The sequence below is a fragment of the Plecotus auritus genome (genome assembly GCF_963455305.1).
Source record: "Plecotus auritus genome assembly, chromosome: 3".
In the NCBI taxonomy this organism is placed as follows: domain Eukaryota; kingdom Metazoa; phylum Chordata; class Mammalia; order Chiroptera; family Vespertilionidae; genus Plecotus; species Plecotus auritus.
In genome coordinates this window covers 99,673,648-99,692,599 of record NC_137772.1, presented here as the reverse complement: position 1 = coordinate 99,692,599, position 18,952 = coordinate 99,673,648, and the positions used below count along the sequence as shown (strand labels likewise).

The 18,952-nt window shown below is 38.9% G+C and overlaps 1 protein-coding gene across 1 annotated transcript in view; it reads left to right on the top strand.

The window, feature by feature from the left end:
* The window catches only part of ZC3H13 (zinc finger CCCH-type containing 13), a 154,000-nt gene extending 135,503 nt beyond the window's left edge, over positions 1-18,497 (top strand). The window contains exons 19-21 of the mRNA XM_080662520.1: positions 697-897; positions 13,765-13,928; positions 17,660-18,497. Of these exons, the coding sequence (XP_080518646.1) occupies positions 697-897; positions 13,765-13,928; positions 17,660-17,830 (536 nt within the window). The 3' untranslated portion in view covers positions 17,831-18,497. The remainder of the gene's footprint in view (positions 1-696; positions 898-13,764; positions 13,929-17,659) is intronic.
* Positions 18,498-18,952: the final 455 nt, after the last annotated feature.

Genomic DNA, 18,952 nt, shown 5'->3' with positions numbered 1-18,952 from the left:
TTGGAGTTTTTTTGTTTTTAATCATAGTGAGGGTCTTTGCTTTGAGAATGTTACATTTGAGTTTTTTTTAATTTGTTCTTATATTTCACAATTTCTTTTTACTAATGTAGAAGGTATGTATGATTATTATCTTTATTACTGGCTACTGTGTATTTCTAAATAGAACATTATTTTATTAATTTGCTCAACTACTCCTTATCATAGATGGACTATTTGTTCTTAATATTTATAAGAGCAACTGCCCGAGTTATAAAGTAATTTCATAATGAATTGTTTTTAAAAAGTAAAATTTGTGTGCATGCATGTGTATGTGCACATGAATGCAAAATAGATTCCTAGATTTAACTTGTGAAAGGATTCTGATACCAAGTTTCAAAATGTCATACCTATTATTCTTTGTGAAATAATTGAGTTCTTTCATTGGGATCTCTCAAGCAATTTGTAGGAATGAGTTTGTTTGGGTTTTTGTTTGCTTGCCTGTTTTCTTTTGGTGAGAAAGTTTTGTTGTTTTTTTTGTAAAGGTCCTTAGATTCTAAACATGAGTGTTTATAGAAAGCTTTCATCTTAAGAATATGGCATTTTTGGTTTAAAGTATTATTTAAAGGTTTTTCATGTTTTGCAATTTATATTTCTCTCTAGATAACAAGAATACTATTTCTTGGTGTAAAAATATTCCTGTTCTTTAACTTTTTACAGATCCATTAGATGTGATAGCTGTGGATTGGTCTAGTCTTATGCCAAAGCATCCAAAAGAACCACGAGAGCCTGGGGCTGCACTCTTAAAATTCACACCTGGAGCTGTTATGCTGAGAGTTGGGATTTCTAAAAAGCTGGCAGGTTCTGAACTCTTTACTAAAGTCAAAGAAACATGTCAGAGACTCTTAGAAAAACCCAAAGGTAATTCTATTCTACCTTGATTGTACACTATGTGTGATAAATACTAAGATGCCTTTGAAAAGGATTATATTCTGTTCTTATGTAGCACTAATAACATTGGATATATCTTTTTTTTTTTTTTTTGAGGAACCACTTATTCATTATTTAATTCTCATGGTGAGAATTTCTTTTCTCTTTTTTTGCATTTTAATTTCTTTATTGATTAAGGTATTACATATGTGTCCTTATCCCCCGAGAATTTCTTTTTAAAATTTATTGAGAAAAACTTAAGCTCATAGAAAAGTTGTAAAAATAGCATAATTATCTTTCTATATCAAAATTACTTTGAACAAAATACTCAGTGGTTTAACCAGGGCTAAATGAAGCAGAGCCTAGGGAAGTAGACTAGATATTTCCATATCTAAGCAAATTGGATGTCTTGGCAACCCTTTCCTCTAGGCCAAATGGTCCGGATTCCAATAGACACAGCACTTACTAGCTATTATTTCATCTCTCTGTGTTAGTGTCACCATCTTAAGCTGGGAACAATGACACCACCAACTTCATATGATTGTTAGGAGGAACATATGAGTTATTACAAGTAAAATACTTAGAACAGTTTCTGATGTGTTGTAACACTCAGTAAATATTAACTGCTACTCTTTAATTTGAAACTATTTTATCACATTGATTTTAGACCTTATCAAGACAAAAATGAGGAGGGCATGTGGAAAGGAGGTAAAAGATGAAAGTAACATTATTTACTTTTATATAATGTTAATGAGAATAAAGAGGTTTAGTTAAAAGAATTAAGCTTTTTATTAATATAAAAAAATGTTTTAAGAATTTCATGAATCCATGTCCTTTCTTTCAGCTGCTAATCATAATCAGTAAAACTCTTGATTTTAATATTTTTCAGTAAACATAGAATGTAGGTTTATGAAATATATCCTATCTAATAAGAGAATAATAAGCAAATTAACCATCACTCTGCTACACCCACAAGCCACGCCCACCAGCCAATCAGGAGTGAATATGCAAATAAACCCAACCATGATGGCTACGGCCACAGAGAGCAGGAGGGAGGCTTGGGTTTCCCCGGCAATGGAGGAAGCCAAGCTTTCCACCTGCCCTTGCCGGCCTAGGCCTCCACTCAAAGCTACAAAGTTTCAATGATAGAAGATACATAAACCCAAACAGAAATGGCGGCAGCCACGAGCTGGAAAGAGCAGGAGGCTGGGGTTGCCCCCAGCAATGGAGGAAGCCAAGCTTTCCACACACCCTGGCCGGACCAGGCCTCGCTTAAGGCTACAAAGTTTCAATTATAGAAGATACATAAACCCCAATAGAAATGGCTGCTGCCACAGAGCGAGCAGAAGGCTTGGCTCTGCTCCAGGCTACAAAGTTTCAATTGTAGAAGATAAATAAACCCCAAATACCAGGGCCTCCGCTTGGGTCGCCACGGGGCATGGCCAGCCTGCAAACCACCACAGGCCCCTTGCCCAGGCTGCCCCACGCCCCAAGGGAACCCCCACCCTGATCCAGGACACCCTTCAGGGCAAACCAGCTGGCCCCCACCCATGCACCAGGCCTCTATCCTATCTAATAAAAGAGTAATATGCAGATTGACCATCACTCCAACACACAAGATGGCTGCCCCCATGTGGTCAAAGATCCTGCCCCCATGTGGACACAAGATGGCCACCACAAGATGGCCAGCAGGGGAGGGCAGTTAGGGGTGACCAAGTTGGCAGAGGAGGGAAGTTGGGGGCACCCAGGCCTGCAGGGAAAGGCAGTTGGGAGGGACCCAGGCCTGCAGGGGAGAGCAGTTGGGGGGGACCAGCCTTGCAGGGGAGGGCAGTTAGGGGTGACCAGGCCTGCAGGGGAGGGCAGTTGGGGGGGACCCAGGCCTGCAGAGGAGGGCAGTTAGGGTGACCAGGCCTACAGGGGAGGGCAGTTAGGGGCAAACAGGCTGGCAGGGGAGCAGTTAGGCATCAATCAGGCTGGCAGGGGAGTGGTTAGGGGCTGATCAGGCTGGCAGGCAGAAGCGGTTAGGGGCAATCAGGAAGGCAGGCAGGCGAGCAGTTGGGAGCCAGCAGTCCTGGATTGTGAGAGGGATGTCCGACTGCCCGTTTAGTGGGATCGGGCCTAAACGGGCAATCGGACCTCCCTTGTGCATGAATTTTGTGCACCGGGCCTCTAGTATAAATTATAATTGTGAGTGTGAATAGCCTGACAGGTGATCAAAGTCTTAGGTTATTGCTCTACTCTTTCTACCGTTTTTGGTTGCTCTGTGATCTTAAGCAAGTAACTCCTATGGACAAAAATGATGAAATGAAACCCCTAAGGTTTTATCCACCTCTGAAGTTATTGACTCCTGTGACTTTTGCAAATGGCATTTTAAGTTAAAATCTAGTTTAATTTTGCTAACTATAATACACTAATACAGTTTGACCCTGGCTTATTCTCAATAATGAAAATACACATTGTAGAGAGGGATTTGACTGTTCTTTACCAGTCAGTCCTGTATTTTGCTATGATTACTTTGTTAGAGAACTGACATATGATGCTGAATATAAGTTTTCTAAGAAATGGAACTTTGTTTTGTTTACTGCTCTACCTAGTGTCTAATGATATGTCCTTACTAATTATGCCATCGCCTAGAAAACTACCTGACACATAGTAGGTATTCAGTAAATATTTGTGAAATAATTTATACCAATTTTTCTATTTTACTGGGTCTATTTCAGTGTCCCAATCCCCACATTCCATATGTAATTTTGTTGTTGTTGTGAATCCTACCTGAGCATATTCCATTGATTTATTTTTTTTTAAGAGAGTAGAAGGGAGAGAGAGAGAGAGGTAGAAAGAGAAACATCGATGTGAGAGAGTCACATCTATTGGTTGCCTCCCACACGTGCCCCGATCAGGGCCAGGGATCGAGCCTGCAACCTAGGTAGGTGGTGACCTTGGCCAGAATCAAACCCAATACCCCAGTCTGTGGGGCCAACACTCTAATCACTGAGCAAACCGGCTAGGGCACCATATGCAATTTTTTAAAAATATATTTTTATTGATTTCAGAGAGAAAGGGAAAGAGGGAGAAAGACAGACATAAACATCAGTAAGGAGAGAGAATCATTGATCGTCTGCCTCCTGCATGCCCCTCACTGGGGATTGAGCCCAAAACCTGGGCATGTGCCCTGACCTCCTGGTTCATGGGTCTATGCTCAATCACTGAGCCACACCAGCTGGGCAACACCATATGTAACTTTTTAAAATATTCCAGGAACCTTAAATTCTTAATTTAAAGTATAAAACTTATTGTATGCACAGTTAACTATTGAGCAACATGGGTTCAAACTGCGTGGGTCCACTTATATGTCGATTTTTCAATGTACATACAGTCACCTTGGGTGAAAAGGCAGTATTTTTGATCCACAGTTAGGAATCCATGGATGAATTGTTCTATACCATCTATAATAACAAAAGCCTAGGTGGTGTCTCACCCTCGCATCATCACAAGATGACTGCCCCCACGTCGTCACAAGATGACCGGCAGGGGAGGGCAGTTGGGGTGACCAGGCCGGCAGGGAGGGCAGTTGGGGGCAATCGGGCCAGCAGGGGAGGGCAGTTGGGGGTGATCAGGCTGGCAGGGGAGCAGTTAGGCGTCAATCAGGTCAGCAGGAGAGCAGTTAGGAGCCAGCAGTCCCAGATTGTGAGAAGGATGTCTGACTAAACGGCCAGTCGGACATCCCCTGAGGGGTCCCAGATTGGAGAGGGTGCAGGCTGGGCTGAGGGACACCCTTCCAGTGCACAAATTTCGTACACCAGGCCTCACCTATCAGGCCCGGGGCCAGTTTCTTTTCCTACTCTAGTCACCCGCTGCTCACCTGCCGCTCAGATACCCAAGTCAGGGACTCGCTGCGGTGCGGGCCCAGACTCTCCTTCCCGCCCCCAAGGGTCCAGCGGCCTCGGCAGTGCCTGAGCCCACAACCCGCCCCTGGGAGGGTGGGTCTGGGCTAGGAATCCACAGCCCCTCCCCTACAACGTCCCACCCAGCAGTGAGGGAGGGGGCAACCTCCCTCCTTTCCAGGCCCCGGCCCAGTGCAGAGGCTGGGATGCATCCCCGCCCCCAACACCCTCCGAAAGCCAGGGAAAAAGTGCCTGGTTGGAACTGGTGCCTCAGGCTCCCCACCCTTGCGAGCCCGCACCTGGCCTTGCCAGTGGCTGCCACTACCCTCAGCCATCCGGCCACTGGCCCAGAAGGAGAGGAGCAGGGAAGCAGCTGGTGCAAGTCTGCCGGGTTCAGCTGGCCTGCCCGAAAGCTCTCCCTGCCCCACCTCTGCCAACGGGTCCCTGCCCCTGATGCTCATCCATCCACATTACAGCTATCTTGGGAAGGCCGATGCCCGGCTGACTGCCAAGGCCTCAGGCAGTAGAAACCCATGGACGCCATGACAGAGAGGTCATGGGGGGTCAAGACATAGCCTCCAGTTGAAACAGGTGCTGTGGGAAGCAAAGGGAGCAAAAGAAATGGTTATGTCCAACAGCCATCTTAACTCCACACATGGTGTGAGAATTAGTCGTTGTTAGAGCCAAATTTAGTACTGGTGTGCCCCATTTTAAGCAGACCTCTCCTCCCCCCCCCCCCCCGCCCACATAGACTTACCATGTTGATAATTCACTTTACTACAGAAAGAAGCACCAAGATTCTTGAAAAAAGCAAAATATTTTGTACCTCATAGTACGAAACATTTAAACATCATTAAAAATAATCTCTATGAATATAATATAAAAGTTGATATTAGCAAAATCTAATATGCCCAATTCAAAATGTCATTCAGAAATGCATCTACTATGCAAAATCAAAGTATAGGATCTAGGGTTTGGAAAAAGTAACTTTACTCGGCTCTACCTGCTCATCCCCTCAGCCTTATGCTTTGCACAAAAGTCTCAATAAAGATATGGAGCAAAAGGAAAAGTAATGCCTCATAGCACTGAAATTTATCTGTTTCTCCAACAAATATTTATAAAAGTTGTATTTTGTGCCTGTATTATAGAAACACAATACAGCTCTGTCCCTATCTTCAAAGGGCTTAAAATCTCTGAGTTCCCGGTAAGGTAAACCCGTGAACAGCCAAAGAAGAAGCAGGTTCCAATACAATTCTTATTATAAAAATTACTGAGTAAAAAACTGTCCTCACTCTCCCTCTAGAACAAGAATTAAAAGGAGCAAAGAAATATAATGAGTGAATCCGAATTCTTTTGGGGACCCCAACTGTCAGGGACTAACAGATTTTATGAGGCCTAAAGTTTACTGAACCTGAAGGACTAATTTTAGTCCCCCAAGGGCTCCTGGACTGCGAGAAGGCACAGGCCTTGCTGAGGGACCCCTGTGAGTGTACGAATTTCATGCACCAGGCCTCTAGTTTTATATAAGGGACTTGTGGATTCTAAGGAACAACTGAGTTTTGGGGGAGTCAAAGTTATAGGCAGATTTTTGGCTGTGCAATGGATTGGCACTCCCTGCCCCCAGCTCCCACCTTGTTCAAGGGTCAATTTAAATTGCTTTTTTATAGGTTTTCTCATGTAGTATGATTAAATTCTTTTTTTTATTTTTTTTATTGCTTGAAGTATTACATATAGTAGTACATATATCTCCTTTTTTCCCCCATTGACCTTCCTCCAGCCTCCCCTACCCCCTGTCGCATGTCCTCATCCCACCCCCCAGTGTCTTGTGTCCATTGGTGTGCTTATGTGCACGCATACAAGTCCTTTGGTTAATCTCTCCCCGCCCCCGCAACACTCCCCAGCCTTCCCGCTGTAATTTGACAGTCTGTTCGGTGCTTCACTGCCTCTGTATCTTTTTGTTCATCAGGTTATAATGTTCTTTATTTTCTATAAATGAGTGAGATCATGTGGTATTTTTCTTTCATTGCCTGGCTTATTGCACTTAACATAATGCTCTCCAGGTCCATCCATGCTGCTGCAAATGATAAGAATTCCTTCTTTTTTATAGCAGCGTAGTATTCCATTGTGTAGATGTATCACAGTTTTCTAATCCACTCAACTGCTGATGGGCATTTAAGCTGTTTCCAAATCTTAGCTGTGGTGAATTGTGCTGCGATGAACATAGGGGTGCATATATCCTTTCTGATAGGTGTTTCTAGTTTCTTAGGATATATTCCTAGAAGTGGGATTACTGGGTCAAATGGGAGTTCCATTTTTAGTTTTTTGAGGAAACTCCATACCATTCTCCACAGTGGCTGCACCAGTCTGCATTCCCACCAGCAGTGCACGAGGGTTCCTTTTTCTCCGCATCCTCGCCAGCACTTGTCATTTGTTGATTTGTTGATGATTGCCATTCTGACAGATGTGAGATGGTACCGCGTTGTCGTTTTGATTTGCATCTCTCGGATAATTAGTGACTGAGCATGTTTTCATGTGTCTCTTGGCCTTCCTTCTGTCTTCTTTCAAAAGATTCTATTTAGGTCCATTGTCCATTTTTTTTATTGGATCATTTATCTTCCTTTTATTAAGTTGTATAAGTTCCCTGTAGATGTTGGAGATTAAACCTTTATCAGTGATAACATTTGCAAATATGTTCTCCCATACAGTGGGCTTTCTTGTTGTTTTGTTGATGGTTTCTTTTGCTGTGCAAACGCTTTTTATTTTGATGTAGTCCCATTTGTTTATTTTCTCTTTAGTTTCCATTGCCCTAGGAGCGGTATTGGTGAAGAAATTGCGTCGGCATATGTCTGAGATTTTGCTGCCTTTGGATTCCTCTAGTATTTTTATGGTTTCCCGTCTTATGTTTAAGTCCTTTATCCATTTTGAGTTTATTTTTGTGTATGGTGTAAGTTGATGGTCTAGTTTCATTTTTTTGCATGTATCTGTCCAATTTTCCCAACACCATTTATTGAAGAGACTATCTTGACTCCATTGTATGTTCATGCCTCCTTTGTCAAATATTAATTGAGCATAGTGGTTTGGGTCGATATCTGGGTTCTCTATTCTATTCCATTGGTCTATATGCCTGTTCTTGTGCCACTACCAGGCTGTTTTGAGAACAGTGGCTTTGTAATACAGCTTGAAATCTGGTATTGAGATCCCACCTACTTTGTTCTTCTTTCTCAGGATTGCTGCTGCTATTCGGGGTCATTTTTATTCCAGATGAATTTTTGGAGAGTTCTTCCTAGGTCTGTGAAATATGCCGTTGGTATTTTAATGGGGAGTGCATTGAATCTATAGATTTCTTTGGGTAGTATGGACATTTTGATGATGTTGATTCTACCAATCCATGAACATGGTGTGTTCTTCCATCTGTTTACATCTTCCTCTATCTCTTTTTTCAGTGTCCTGTAGTTTTCCGCGTATAGGTCCTTAGTTAAGTTTATTCCTAGGTATCTTAATTTTTTTGGTGCGATGGTAAATGGGATTGCTTTTTTAGTCTCTCTTTCTGTAAGTTCACTATTGGTGTATAGAAATGCCATAGATTTCTTGGCGTTAATTTTGTATCCTGCTACATTGCCGAATTCATTTAGTAAGTCTAATAGTTTTTTGATGGAGTCTTTTGGGTTTTTTTATGTACAATATCATGGCATCTACAAATAAGGACAGCTTTATTTCTTCTTTTCCAATTTGGATGCCTTGTATTTCTTCATCTTGTCTAATTGCAATGGCTAATACTTCCAGTACTATGTCAAACAGAAGTGGTGAGAGTGGGCATCCCTGTCATGTTCCTGTTCTTAGGGGAAATGGTTTTAGTTTTTGCCCATTGAGTATGATGTTGGCTGTGGGTGTCATATATAGATTTTATTATGTTGAGGTATGATCTGTCTATTCCCACCTTGCTGAGAGTTTTTATCAAGAAAGGGTGTTGGATTTTGTCAAATGCTTTTTCTGCATCAATTGATATGACTATGTGATTTTTATCTCTCAATTTGTATGTGATGTATCACGTTTATTGATTTGTGGATATTGTACCATCCTTGCATCCCTGGGATAAATCCTACTTGGTCATGGTGTATGATCTTTCTGATGTACTGCTGGATCCTATTTGCTAGAATTTTGTTGAGGATTTTGGCATCTTATGTTAATGAGGGATATTGGTCTGTAATTCTCTTTCAATGTGTTGTCTTTATATTATTTTGGTATTAGGATGATGCTGGCTTCATAGAAGAAGCTTGGAAGTGTTCCTTCCTCTTGAATTTTTTGGAATAGTCTTAGGAGGATAGGTTTTAGTTCTTCCTTGAATGTTTGCTAAAACTCCCCTGTGAAGCTGTCTGGCCCTGGGCTTTTGTTTGCTGGAAGCTTTTTGATGACTGCTTTAACTTCTTCCATAGTTGTTGGCCTATTGAGGTGTTTAGATTCTTCCTGCTTGAGTTTTGGAAGGTTGTATTTTTCTAGGAATATGTCCATTTCCTCCAGGTTGTCCAGTTTGATGGAATAGAGTTGTTCATAGTATTTTTTAACAATCCTTTGTATTTCGGTGGGGTCTGTTGTTATTTCGCCTCTTTCATTTCTGATTTTGTTTATTTGGGTCCTCTCTCTTTGCTTCTTGGTGAGCCTGGCTAGAGGTTCATCAATCTTGTTTATCCTTTCAGAGAACCAGCTCTTGGTTTTGTTGATCTTTTGTATTGTTGTTTTTTTTTTTTTTGGTCTCTATGTCGTTTATCTCTGCTCTGATCTTTATTATTTCCTTCCTTCTGCTTACACTGGGCTTTTCTTGTTGCTCTCTTTCTAACTCTTTGAGTTGTAGGGTTAGGTAATTTATTACCATTGTTTCTTGTTTTTTGTAGTAAGCTTATAGAGCTATGAACTTCCCTCTCAACACTGCTTTCACTTGTGTCCCATAGATTTTGGATTGTTGTGTTTTCATTGTCGTGTGTTGCCATGATGTTTTTTATTTCTTCTTTGATCTCTCTGGTAACCCAGTCATTGTTTAATAGCATGCTATTTAGTCTCCATGTGTTTGATTTTTTTGCATTGTTTTTATTGTAGTTGATTTCCAGTTTTATGCCACTGTGATCTGAGAAGATGCTTGATATGATTTCTATCTTCTTGAATTTGAAGAGACTTTGCCTATGTCCCAACATAGGGTCTATCTTTGAAAATGTCCCATGTGCACTTGAGAAGAATGTATATTCTGTGGCTTTGGGGTGAAATGTTCTGAAGATGTCAATTAATTCCATCTGGTCTAGTGATGAGTCATTTAGGATTGATGTTTCTTTGCTGATTTTTTGTTTAGAGGATTTGTCCAATGGTGATGGTGGGGTGTTAAAGTCCCCTACTATGATTGTATTGCTGTCAGTCTCTCCTTGATATCCTCCAGGAGTTTTTTTATGTATTTGGGTGCTCCTGTATTGGGTGCATATATGTTTACCAGAGTTATTTCTTCTTGTTGGATTGCTCCCTTTAGTATTATGAAGTGGCCTTCCTTATCTCTTTTTATTTCCTTCATTTTGAGATCTAATTTGTCAGATTTAAGTATTGCTACCCCAGCTTTTTTTTCATTTCCATTCGCCTGAAAAACCTTTTTCCATCCCTTCACCCTCAGTCTGTGTGCGTCTTTTTCTCTAAGGTCGGTTTCTTTTAGACAGCAGATATATGGGTCATGTTTTCTTATCCAATCCGTTACCCTATGTCTTTTGATTGGAGCATTTAATCCATTTACATTTAAAGTTATTATTGATAGGTCCTTGTTTGTCACCATTTTTATTCTTTACTCCTGTGTTCCTTCTTCGCTTTCTATTTCTGTTTGTTTTTTTTTACAGCAGACCCTTTAGCATTTCTTGCATTGCTGGTTTTGTGGTAATAAACTCCCCTAGTCCTTTTTTGTCTGTGAAGCTCCTGATTTCACCTTCAATTTTGATTGATAGCCTTGCTGTGTATAGTATTCTTACATTCAGACCCTTCCTTTCTTGACTTTGTATATTTCATTGCATTCCCTTCTGGCCTGATGTGTTTCTGTTGAGAAATCAGCCTGATGGGGGATCCTTTGTAGGTAACTTTCTGTCTCTCTCTGGCCGCTTTTAATATTCTTACTTTGTCGTTGGTGTTTACCGGTTTAGTTATAATGTGCCTTGGCTTCGGTCTTTTGGGGTTCATTTTGCTTGGGACTCTGTGAGCTTCTTGGATTTGTTTGGGTTTTTTCTTCCCTATATCAGGGAAGTTTTCTGTCATTATTTCTTCGAACAGGTTTTCTATCCTTGCTCAGTTTCCTCTCCTTCTGGCACTCCTATTATGCAGATGTTGTTTTTTTTCTTGTTGTCCCAAAGTTCCCTTAGGCTCTCCTCCTGCTTTTTAATTTTTTTTTCTAGAAGCTGCTCTAGTTGGTTATTTTTTCCTACCTTGTCTTCTAGCTCACTGATGCGGTCCTCTGCTTCTTCTAGTCTACTCTTGATGCTTTCTATTGAGTTCTTTACAGCAGCGATGTCATTTTTCATTTCCTCTTTGTTCTTACACGTATTGTTGAATTTGTCTTCCATTCTTTTCATCCACTTTATGACCATTTCTCTGAATTCTTTCTCTGACAGGTTGCTTGCCTCCATTTCGTCTACTTCCTTTTCTGGTGATGCCTGCCTTTCTTTCCTATGCGGGCTGTTCCTTTGTCTCCCCATGATCTCTCTTCTCGGGGTGTCTGATTGTATAGTTCTCTCTCTCCCGTGTTGATTTAAAGGCAGAAAATACAGCACAATGAGGCACAAGGCACTGAACACAAATGTATTCACGATATTAATAACCCCAAATAAAGGTGACCACGAGAGAAAGGCAAATTAGAGGATAGGAGAGAAAGAAGAAGAGAAAAAAAGGAGTGCAAAAATGAAATTGGGAAAAGTAAAAAAAAAAAAAAAAAAAAAGTAAGAGAGAGAATAAGAAAGAGGAGGGGGAAAAACTATAAATATGGGGAGAAAACTCCAATAGAACAGCCACTAATCCCAACAAATGCCAGCAACAAGTACCTGGAGATGAATGCAAACTACAAACAACAACTATTATCAAGCGAGGCGAGGGAAAACAGAAGCAAAAAACAAACAAACAAACACAAAACATGATTAAATTCTTATGAGCTACACCTTTCCACTTACTTTGTTTCCTTTGTTCTGCTTGTATTTAAGTATGTGTTTAATCAGTCTAGGGAGGTTTACAAGTATATGTTAAGAATTCTAATACAAAGAAATTTGTCTTGAGCAATTTTCAAGGATGGCATGGTCTCCTTTCAAATTCTTCTATAATGGAATGGTAGTTAATGGTGTTTATTGTGTGTGTGTTGTTTTTTTAATGGTATACTTATGTGACTGTCCTTGTTTGGCTCAGACATTTGTATCTCTGAATCACCTGAGGAACTGCCTTCTTTGCCTGTAAGGTATCCTGGTCCAGCTCTGGAGGTTCAATAGATCTGGAGGTTCTATAGATCTGGCACTGTGTTTTAGAAAGTTCCTCAGATAGTTCTCATAGACACCAGAGTTTGTGAATTAGTTTTGAGTTTTCTTTATATTTATTTAAGCTTTTCTTATATCATATACCTACTAGAGGCCTGGTGCATGAAAATTAATTCACTGGAGGGGGGGTCCCCTCAGCCCAGCCTGCCTCCTCTCACAGTCCAGGAGCCCTCGGGTGGGAGGCAATCCAGTGATCAGGGGAAGGTGACATCCCATCACACCTCTGCTGCCAGCAGCGCAAGCCTCGGCCGGCCCTGGTTACCTGAGCCTCAGGCGGCCCTGGGCAGCTTGGCAGCCGCCATCCAAGACTTGCCTGCGCCTCGGGCTGGCCCTGGATGTCTGGGCACCTGCCATCCGAGGCTTGCCTGCACCTCGGGCCAGGGGCAGCTGGGGCGCTGAGGGGACTGGGGGGCTTTTGAGGCAGACGCGTGGAGTGGCTGGACCCACCTGGGGCAGGCCAAGCCATGCCATGCGCCTGCTGCCCTGGCAGGGCTGAGGGGACTGGGCACTGCCATATTGTGGCTGTGGGTGCTGCCATCTTTGCGATGGTGTGAGGGTCAATTAGCATATTCCCTCTTTATTAGATATGATTGACTATGTATATAACTTATTTACTAGGTATATTGTCTCAGACTATGTTTTTGTTAATTATCTAATCTCACTGTGCTTTACAGTTCAGAAAAATCAAATGTATCTGTTTTGTTTTTACTTATGTGTTATTTACTGCTTTCCTTTGTGGGCTCCAACATTAACCTATTTGATCGTCTTGTTACAGAAGCAGTACCTGGTACCTTTGGCACTCTTGGCCAATTCTTAGATTTCTAGCTTTGAAGTTATTGCTTATTCTGTAATTTATTTTGATTATTGACTGGCTGTATTATAATGTTACCCTATCTTGCATGTTTTGACTTAAAACTAAGTATTTTAATTTAATACATTGTCCAGGATTTTATAGTGACCAAAATGTAGGATAAAATTTGCAGATTGTCTAACACCTAATCACTTCCTAACTGGTTTTTTAAGAGGTCACAGACTGTAGTCATATTATTACATTTGAATCTTGCTACAGTAAAGTCCTGAAATCTAGAACTTTAAGTAGTAGTTGATGGTATGCAATATTCTGAATTTGACTTCATTAATTCTTAACTTGAACTTTTCTTCCCAGTTATAGTTGTAATCAGTGTCTAAATTCTTGCTCCCGAGTCTGCTTTTCTTGTACCTTAAACTTAAAGTGGCTGTCAGAATGTTTATTTTTGTTTCAGGCTAGCAACAAAACTACACATTGAATGACTTTCACAGAAAATATATTGCCTTTAATATAAAATAATTTTCATCAATGTTGGTAACTTTGATAAAGTACAGACTGTGGAATATTCATCTAAGCAGTTGGTATTACTTTCATATTTTAGGAAAACTTAATGTGTGTTTTTGGTTTTTGAAAGATGCAGACAATCTTTTTGAACATGAATTGGGGGCTCTCAATATGGCTGCATTACTACGAAAAGAAGAAAGAGCAAGTCTTCTTAGTAATCTTGGACCGTGTTGTAAAGCATTATGCTTCAGACGGGATTCTGCAATCCGAAAGCAGCTTGTTAAAAATGAGAAGGTATTATTGTTTTGGTACAAATGCAAAGTGTTGGTTGAGTATTATGAATTACATACTTTTCATTTGATTGCTTTAAATATTTTTCATTTCATTGTGAAAAAGTTTCTTTAGATAATAAAACATACTAGGAATTTATTTAAATTGAGGGCTAAGGAAAAATATTCCCCAGAATATGGTGAGAATATTTATAGAAATATTATTTATGACAGTGTATCAAGTTGGAAGAGAGAGAATCTGCAGTCCCAGATGGTTTCACTGGCAAAATCTACCAAACATTAAGGAAAAAATTAACACCAGTTCTGTACAATTTCTTAAGAAAACTGAAGAGGCAGAAATACTTTCCAACTCATTTTATGAGGCCAGAAAAACTCTGATATTGCAACCAGTCAGAAACATTGTAAGTAAAGAAAACTGCAGATCAATATCTCTCATGAACATGGACATAAAAATCCTCAAATATGATAAGACATCAAATTTAGCAATGTATAAAAAGAATATGAAACCACAACTTAGTGTGCATTATCTTCTAATAAAGGCTGATTTAATATTATAAACTTGAAGAAAAAATATATGACAATATCAGTTGATGCAGAAAAAAATATTTGACAAAATTTAGCATTCCTTTACAGTAAAAATTCTCAACCAGCTGGAATAAGAAGGAGTCTTAACCTTATAAAGAGTATCTACAAAAAAACCTTAGCTAACATAGTAATATTTAATGATAAAAGTTTGAAAGATTTCCCTCAGAAATCAGGAGTGAGGCAAGGAGGTTCTCTCTCACTACCCCTATTCAACAGGGGGTCGTAGCATGTTCAGTATGGCAAGAAAAAGAAATAAAAGCATACAGATTGGAAAGAAAATAAAACTGTCTTAATCACAGACAGCTGCCTATATAAAAGGTCTAAAGTAATTTACTAAAAAATATTCTTAGAACTTATAATAAGGATACAGGATACAATCAGGATGCAAAAAGCAATTGCATTTCTTTATCTAGGAACTGAAATGAAAACAAAATTGCCCTTTTCAACAGCTCCCCCAAAAAGAAGTGCTTAAGTATAAATCGAACAAAATGTTCAGGATCTGTGTGCTAAAAACTACAAAACACTGATGTAAAAAATCAAAGGAAACCTAAATAAATGGAGAGACATACTATATTTATAGATTGGAAGACTCCATATACTTAAGATTGTGATTCTTCCTAAGTTGATACACAGATTTAACACAGTTCTAGTAAAAATTCCAGCAGGGTTTTTTTGTAGATATAGACAAGCTGATTCTAAAATTTACATGGGAAGTCAAAGCAACTAGAATAGCCAAAATAATTTTTAAAGATGAACAAAAGATTAATAAAGTTGGAAAGACTCACACTACCCTATTTTAAGATTTACTATAAAGCCACAGCACTCAAAATGGTTTGGTATTAGTGAAGGGATAGACACTTAGATCAATGGAACAAAACAGAATCCCGAAATAGACCCACACACTTATGACCAGTTAACCGGGAACCGGGGGGGGGGGGGGGGGGGGGGAGTTTTAAAAGCCGTTGTTGTTTTTTAATTAAAACTTTTTTATTTTGAGATAATTGATTTTCAAAGTTTGAAATTTTTATTCTGTGACAGATAATGTAAAGACAAGTATACTGGAAGAAAATATTTGCAAATCACATTTTGAAAAATAACTTGTATCCAGAATATATAAAGAACTCAAAAATTAACAGTAAGAAACAAGCAACCCAATTTTTTTAGTGGATAAAAGACTTGAGTAAACACTTCATCAGAGAGGATATATGAAATGTCTGATAAGCACATGAAAAGGAGTTTAACATCATTAGCTTTAGGGAATGCAGTTACAACTTCAATGAGATACCATCAACAACCTATTACAAATAACTAAAAAAAAAAAAATTGAAAAAATCAAATTTGGTGAGAATGCAGAGCAGTTGAAACTCCAATGTATTGCTGGTGACAATACAAATGGTAGAGCTATTTTAGAAGAGAGTTTTGTTATTTCTTATAAGGGTAAATGTATACTTACCTAACAATCCCACTGCTATATATTTACCTTAGAAAATGAAAACTTGCCTGGCCAGTGTTGCTCAGTGGATTGAGCATCTTCACATGCACCAAGAGTTCACTACTGGTTCGATTCCCAGTCAGGTCACATGCCTGGGATTCGGGCTCAATCCCCAATTGGGGGCATGCAGGAGGCAGCTGATAGATGTTTCTCTCTCATATCTATCTATCTATCTATCTATCTATCTCTCTCTCTCTCTCTCTCTCTCTCTCTCTCTCTCTCTCTCTCCCTCCCCCCCCATCTAAAAATCAATAAAAACATGTTGTGTTTTTTTAATGAAACTTATGTTCATATAAAAACCTTTTCATAAAAGTTTATAGCAGCTCTATTTATAATCTCCAAAACTAGAAATAAGCTCAGTGTTGTTGAACTGGCTAATACATAAACAGTAGCACCTCCATACAGTGAATTACTAATTGGTAATAAATAACCAAGTCTTTAGTACTATCAAGAACATGGAAGAATTTCAAAGGCATTATGATGAAGTGAAAGAAACTAATCTTAAAAGATCACATATTCTGTATGATTCCATTTATAAGATGTTCTGGAACAATAATAAGATACTTACTGTTTGTCAAGGGTTAAGGATTAAAGAGGGTGTGAATACAAGGAGGCAGCAAAGGGAGTTTTTTTCAGTGATGAAATGTCTCTGTGGTCATGATTTTGCATAAGTAATAATTCACAGAACTATGCATAAAAAGTCAGTTTTTCTGTATTTTTATAAATGCAGATGTGATCAAAGAATACACTCTTCCTTTAAGGATCCTAGCAAGAAAATAAATGGCAGAAGGCTGGAGATACTCAAACTTTACTTTGTTATACACATGGTTGAAGAACATTTAACAAAATTTTATAACAATAACTTCCAAAAAATGCTAATGTAGCTTTAAGTTACTGTAATGGAGATAATACATTTTAGTTCAAGGGAGACTTACTTATTCAGTTCTAGAGCCCACATCTTATGGACCATTAACTTATCAGTAAGGTGTGTAGAAGGTTTAGTGCTTCTCTTTAGAGAACTGAAAGATTATCATGTAAAAGATTGAGTTAGTGTATAGGTCCATAAAAGAGATTTTTATTTCAACATATAGAAGAAGTAGTACTGTTCAACTTAGATTGTATAGTGTGGTGTGTTTTTGTTCTGTTTTTTTCCTCATTAGAAATGAAGTAAACACTAGTCAGTTACCTGTCAGGGATTATTGAGAAGACTCCTACATTAGGTAAGAAGTTAGACCAGGTGCCCTATAAAGATTGCTTTCTTGCCTGGTTGGTGTGGCTTGATGGTTGAGCGTCAGCCTGTAAACCAGGAGGTCACGGTTCGATCCCAGTCAGGACACATGCCCAGGTTGTGGGTTCGATCCCCAGAAGGGGATGTGCAGGAGGCAGCTGATCAGTGATTCTCTCTCATCATTGATGTTTCTGTCTCTCCCTTTCCTTCTCTGAAATCAATAAAAAATAAATAAATAAAGATTGCTTTCTTTCACAACATTTCTCAAGTCTGAAAACATTTCCTAATTTTACCGTTAAATACCCAATACAGCTAATATCCATCCCCAATTAATTTTTTTGTAACTTTTATATTTTTGTTAGAAGTTAATCTTTTTTATTGTCAACAAATAATATACATTTTTTTGTTTTGTTTTGTTTTCTCCAAATAGGGCACGGTAAAACAAGCTTACACGAGTACTCCAATGGTAGACAATGAATTATTACGATTGAGTCTGCGATTATTTAAGCGGAAGACTACTTGCCATGCCCCAGGACATGAAAAGACTGAAGATAGTAAACTCTCCCAGTCCATTGTCCAACAGGAACTGTGTGTATCTTAAGACTGAAGTTCAGTGACATTTTTGGAACTATCTTTCTTCAGCAGTGCATATTCTTTTTCAAAGTTCTTTGGTTTCACAAGCGTTAGTAGTGAGTGGCAGAAAACACTTATCAGCCATGCTAAAAGAATGAAGAAAAACTTTGATGTAAAGTTTAAAGAACATTAGTTTTGGCTAACTCAAGATTTTACACTGTACTTAATACTCATGCAAAATAATGTGAAAGCACCTACATTTAGTAGTTTATTTTGTACGTTTTGTTAAAACCGAGGAAAACTGTTGTCACTGCTCTTCCAGCCTACGAAGATTTTTATTAAATGGAGCCACTCACGTGTTCTGGATCATCCCTAAGGAAACTGCAACTATGTTCAGAAACTGTATTTACAGAATGAATGCACACATTGTGCAATACTGTGCTGTACAGAACACTTGAAAGGGCACTCAGATCCAGCATGTTGTGTTTGTAGGCAGACTTCTAGCAGGAGGGAATCAAAATACTTTTTTTTCTTTCTAAAGTTCTAATAAAGTTACTTATTGGGTCTTTGGCTTTTTAAAATATATATGCATTGTTACAATGTATATTGAATGTACTTGGAATATAAATGGTTTTGTTTATTATCAGAGACTGTCTGCTATTTTTATTTTAAATAAATGTACCTTCTTCCCTTTCCTTGTTCTAGATTTACTTTGCTTTTTGGTAACCTTATTCCTGGAGTTCTGAAGCATTGTCACCAACATTACATGCTTCTTCATACTTCACATATTTTACTGCTGAAGTCCTTATAATTGGACAGCAATAAATAATGTGGAGTTGAAGATGTATTTCAAGTATAGCTCAGTAATATTTGAAACAAACCAAGAGCTGACAAACCTGTGTAATCTGAGCTTTAAAATACTGCCATCAGATATTTCAGAATAAGAACCAAATTACATTAAACTGCCTCTAGCCTATAATATGTAAAGTGATTTACTTCTTAAAAATTACAGTATATCTGCTTTATTCAGTATGTACATATTTAACTCATGAAGTAGACTATTAGAAGAATTTGAAATAGGCTCTACGCTGCAGAGTTTTGGGGGAGATAGAAATAATAATAAAGCAAACCAATCAAAATTGTAATTTGG